Source organism: Rhincodon typus, chromosome 11 (genome assembly GCF_021869965.1).
Source record: "Rhincodon typus isolate 14 chromosome 11, sRhiTyp1.1, whole genome shotgun sequence".
Lineage (NCBI taxonomy): Eukaryota > Metazoa > Chordata > Chondrichthyes > Orectolobiformes > Rhincodontidae > Rhincodon > Rhincodon typus.
The window spans coordinates 28631163-28635656 of record NC_063342.1 but is presented as its reverse complement, the minus strand read 5'-3'; the positions used below and the strand labels follow the sequence as shown (position 1 = coordinate 28635656).

At 39.9% G+C, this 4494-nt stretch overlaps 1 protein-coding gene across 1 annotated transcript; it reads left to right on the top strand.

Annotated features, from left to right (window-relative positions):
- Window positions 1-67: 67 nt before the first annotated feature.
- Window positions 68-4119, top strand: LOC125484452 (NXPE family member 3-like). Its single transcript, XM_048603245.1, has 2 exons — window positions 68-418; window positions 3522-4119. Exons 1-2 carry the CDS (start codon window positions 187-189, stop codon window positions 4064-4066), a joined length of 777 nt encoding a protein of 258 aa, XP_048459202.1. The 5' UTR covers window positions 68-186; the 3' UTR covers window positions 4067-4119.
- Window positions 4120-4494: the final 375 nt, after the last annotated feature.

The window sequence follows — 4494 nt, the reverse complement described above, 5'->3', positions numbered from 1 at the left end:
TGCTGCTTGGCCTGCTGTGTTCATCCAGCTCTACATCTTGTTATCTCGGATTTTCCAGCATCTGCAGTTCCTACTATCTCTCACATAGAAAGACATTGTTTGGAAGTCTCGCTTTTCTGGAAACCGTCATTAACCATTTGAATGACGAACATCGACACAGAAGGGCATTGATTTCTGTGTATTTCAATGATTTTTGTTTCTCTTTCAGATGCACACCTTGGAGAATGTGTCCCTAGGAAGCCTCTGCTTTCACCATCTGGGTTTTATTATCAGAACCAGTGGATGTCAACAAGCTGTAACGTTCGGCGTTTCAACACTCCTGAAACTATTATAAACTGTCTCCATGGGAAAAATGTCTACATTTTTGGAGATTCCACTATACGCCAGTGGTTTGAATATTTGACAGAATTTGTACCAGGTTAAGTTGCTTCTCATGTTTATTTTGGTCTAATCTAAGTTTTTTTTAATTCACTTGTGGGACGTGGGTGTTGCTGGATGGCCAGCAGTTATTACCAACCCCTGGGTGCCCTTGAGAAGGTGGTGGTGCTCTGCCTTCTTGAACTGCTGCAGTCCATTTGCTGTAGGTAGACCTACAATTCCATCAGAGAGGGAGTTGCTTGACTTTGACACAGCAACAGTGAAAGAATGGTGATTTACTTGAGTCAGGATGATGAGGCTTAGAGGGGAACTTTCAGGTAATGGTGGTATGGACGAGAGCAGACCCCCTCAAAATATTTGGGAGATATTCTAGACCCTAACTTTATTCTATTTTAAAGGTAAATGTAAGGTCCTGTGTTCCAGATGCAACTCGAATGAAAAACTACTCGATGTTAAGCAAAACACAATTTATTCAAACACTATAGTTAAAATACAACAACAGAAAGAAGAATTTGGAATAATTAAGTGCTATTAGAAAATTTAACAAAACAATAGAGACAGTAACTATTACTAATTAACTGTTCCAATATAGTAGCATCCCATAAACACACCCTTGGCAAAAGGCAAATTCAGAAAACAGATTGTCTCACATGCAGTTCTCCAATCCAGGAGCAAAAAACATCAAAAGACAATTCTGAGAGAGAAAGAGTGTAGCAGCCGGGAGAAATTCACTGTCTTCCAACCCTGTTGAGACCCCAGTAACAACTGCTGAAAGCTAAACCTAAAATCCCTGGTTCTGTGGGTGGAGCTTGACCACACCCTTTCAGGCTGCTTCTATTGTTCCACAATTTAAAAAAAAAGCACCCAAGACTTCACAAGTTGTTTATCTTCACATAGACTGCTTGACGCCTATCCCCCAATCTCAGTCTAAAAGAAACCAGGACAAAACACACATCTTAAAGTCACAACATTGTCACAATGGTGGTCCCATGTATCTGTTGCTCTTGTCCTTCTAGAGAGAAGTAGTTGTTGGTTTGGAAGTGTGGCCTCAGAACTTTGGTGAATTTCTACAGTGCATCTTGTTCATAGTACCCACTGCAATCTGAACTTCAATTACTGCTTGCTTAAACATTTTCTTACAGTGCTTGCCGTGGGTATCAAGTTACTTGCTTTCAAAACTGCAACTGCTCTTTCAAACACTAGTTTTTGAAACAGTTCTTTCTTATTTAAGTCCAACGTTTTTAAAAGCACAAAAGTTAAAAGAATGATCCTGCCTTGGATGTGAATATATAAATCAACACTTCCACACAGCTCACCTTATGTGATAGAATTTTCCATTTTCCAAAAGTGTAAATATTTTGCCTAAGGGAGCTAAAAGGTATTTTCATACCTTCTTGATATTTATGCCTGTGAATTCAAGACTGTTGACAATATAACTTTCATACGAATTTTATTTTCATGACAGACATGCAAATGTAATAATTACTGAAATGAAATTGAAATGAAATGGAAAAATGACAGTACTTTGTTGAGTATCACAGCATTCCATTACAAATGTAGCAACTTAGATGAAAGTGATGCAAAGGGTCAGATGTGCTGATAATGTCAGTAGATTTCTAAGTACTAACTGAGGGAATCTGTATTATAGTTCTAGGGAGAGGGTTTCAATGTGAGATATTTCAACAGGTGCAAATGCTTCTCAGGTCCCAGGTTCATGGATAGATTATCTTCAGGGGTTGGTTGAAATAAAATGAGAATTCTATCTAATTCACCACCTGGTAACCACATAAGGATCCACATCTCTTAAGTGATTGGGACCTAAATATAGATACTACTGATAGTTTAAAAAATTCTGAGAACATGACACAGAAGAATAAATACACACAACAGGATGCAGGATATACTCAGCAAACTCTATGTTTGTTTCAGATTTATATCATCTACAGTATTTGTCTTCTGTTAGAAAAATAATTGATCTTTGAGGGATTGATAATCTACAGTACAGCAATGATTATACTACAACAATGATTACGCTTTGATCCAAAAATTAACTTGTTGACAACAAAACTCTTTCAGAAATCAGAAGTTCATGGAAGACACTATAAAAATCAGATCTGTTTTTTTCTGTCCTTTCTCCTTTCTGCTGGAGATAGCTAGTTGAAATGACTCAGCAATCTTCAGCTTTTTTATTGGCTTAAGATCCACTGACTCAATATTGAATGGTAACATTATGATCATTTGCCATATCATCATTCACTGTTGTGACTCAATGTAGTGCGCTGGTCCCAAATATTTCTTCCAGCAATTAGTATAAGTACACCAATAGGCTGTAGCCATCAGAAATGACAGGCGTTGAGTCAAGGGATGAGGACTGGGGTTACTATTGGGTCAGGTCTGACAGAGTATGTATCTGCTACAGTAAGCACGTATGTATATAGTACTACTTTTCACAGTTCCTGAGCACTTTCCATCAACGTAGCCAATACCCATCTAGCAAAATCTAGCTAACCTAGATGCTAGGTATCTCAGTCTAAATTTACCTATCTTCACACTGCTCAAGTCAAAGATTTAAAGCCTTTAAAAGTCAAACTGGTGTCTGGTAGGAAGGTTATCTAAAAAATTTTACACTTTCCTTCACATGCAAATCTACCCAATGGGGAATGCAAAATTCTGTCCTTGACTCCTTATCTCAGGATGGTAGCCTTGAGTGGATAAAGTGCATAATGTGATTTTAATACACCACATATGCCAATACATCAGGGAACGTTGAGTGCCTCCAAACCCGCTAACCTGCATAGCTGTTCGGCCTGAACAGATCTTAGCCTTTCTGTTTACTCACTTACCCAATGGCTTCCTCATCAAACTGCTGTTTCTCACCTTCATTATACATTGGCCAAGAGTTTATTTGCTTGCTCCATCTGAATGCAGCTCAGAAATCTATTGATCTGCCTGTCTCTATTATTTAAACTGGCTGCTCATTTGCCCTCTTGAAACCCCATTCAAATGAAGCTGTTGATCCAGGCAAAGGAGGATGAGATGGTCTCTTTATTAACACACTGCATTTTAAGTAATCACGTCTGTTAATTACTATCTACAGAATCATGACTCATCTTCCAGTATTAATGTTATTCCATTTTTTTTAGATCTCAGGAAGTTTGATCTTGGCAATTCTAAAAATACTGGCCCACATCTTGCTTTGGATATAGACAACAAGATCAAGGTGGAATATTATGCTCATGGCCCACCGATTCGAATCCTCCCCATTTCAAATCAGGACTTGCCATTCACTGCAAATAAACTGGATGATATTAAAGGTGGAAAGAACACTGTTATAGCCTTCACCATTTGGTGTCATTTCAACACTTTTCCAGTTGAACCATACATCCGAAGGGTCCAGAACGTCCGCAGGTCAATTCTACGATTGCTGGGAAGGAGCCCAGATACAGTGGTTGTAATAAAAACTGCAAATGTCCAGGCCCTTCCACGGGAAGTCAGTCTCTACAACAGTGACTGGTATTCCTATCAACTTGACTTAGTGATGAGAAAGATGTTTGAGGGCATCAAAGTGGCATTTGTAGATGCCTGGGAGATGACGCTAGCACATTACCTGCCTCATGAATTACACCCTGACAAAATCATCGTAAAGAATGAAGTAGATGTGTTTCTTTCATATGTGTGTCCTTTGTGAAAGAGTCAGTTTATGTTTTGCAAAAAGTGAATATAGTATTTTATATTAAACGAGGATGCTCTGTGGTCACGTTTGTAAAATCAGTCCTAGGTGTGGTGCGTGCATGTGTGTGCGTGTACATGTGTGTGTGTGTGTTTGTGTACACGTGTGTGCGCCGTGTGGGTGTGGGTGTGTGCATGGGCGTGCGCGGGTGTGTGTGTGCGGAGGTGCGTGTGTTTGTGCACACGTGTGTGTGTGCATGTGTGTGTGTGCATGTGCATATGCGGGTGTGGTGTGGGTGTGCGCCTGCTTGGGTGATTGCATGTGTGTGTGCGTGCATGTGTGTGTGTGCAAGCGTGCACATGTGTGGGTGCATGTGTGCGCATGTGTGTGCATGAGTGAGTGTGTGTGTGTGCATGAGAGTGCGTGTTTTTGTGTGTGCATGTGTG

What these genes read in the sequence shown, in the direction of transcription:
- LOC125484452 (XM_048603245.1), top strand. Translation starts at nt 187, where the DNA reads ATGATTTTTGTTTCTCTTTCAGATGCACACCTTGGAGAATGTGTCCCT. An exon ending in TTTGACAGAATTTGTACCAG is followed by an intron (nt 419 to 3,521) that starts GTTAAGTTGCTT and finishes CATTTTTTTTAG; the next exon opens with ATCTCAGGAAGTTTGATCTT.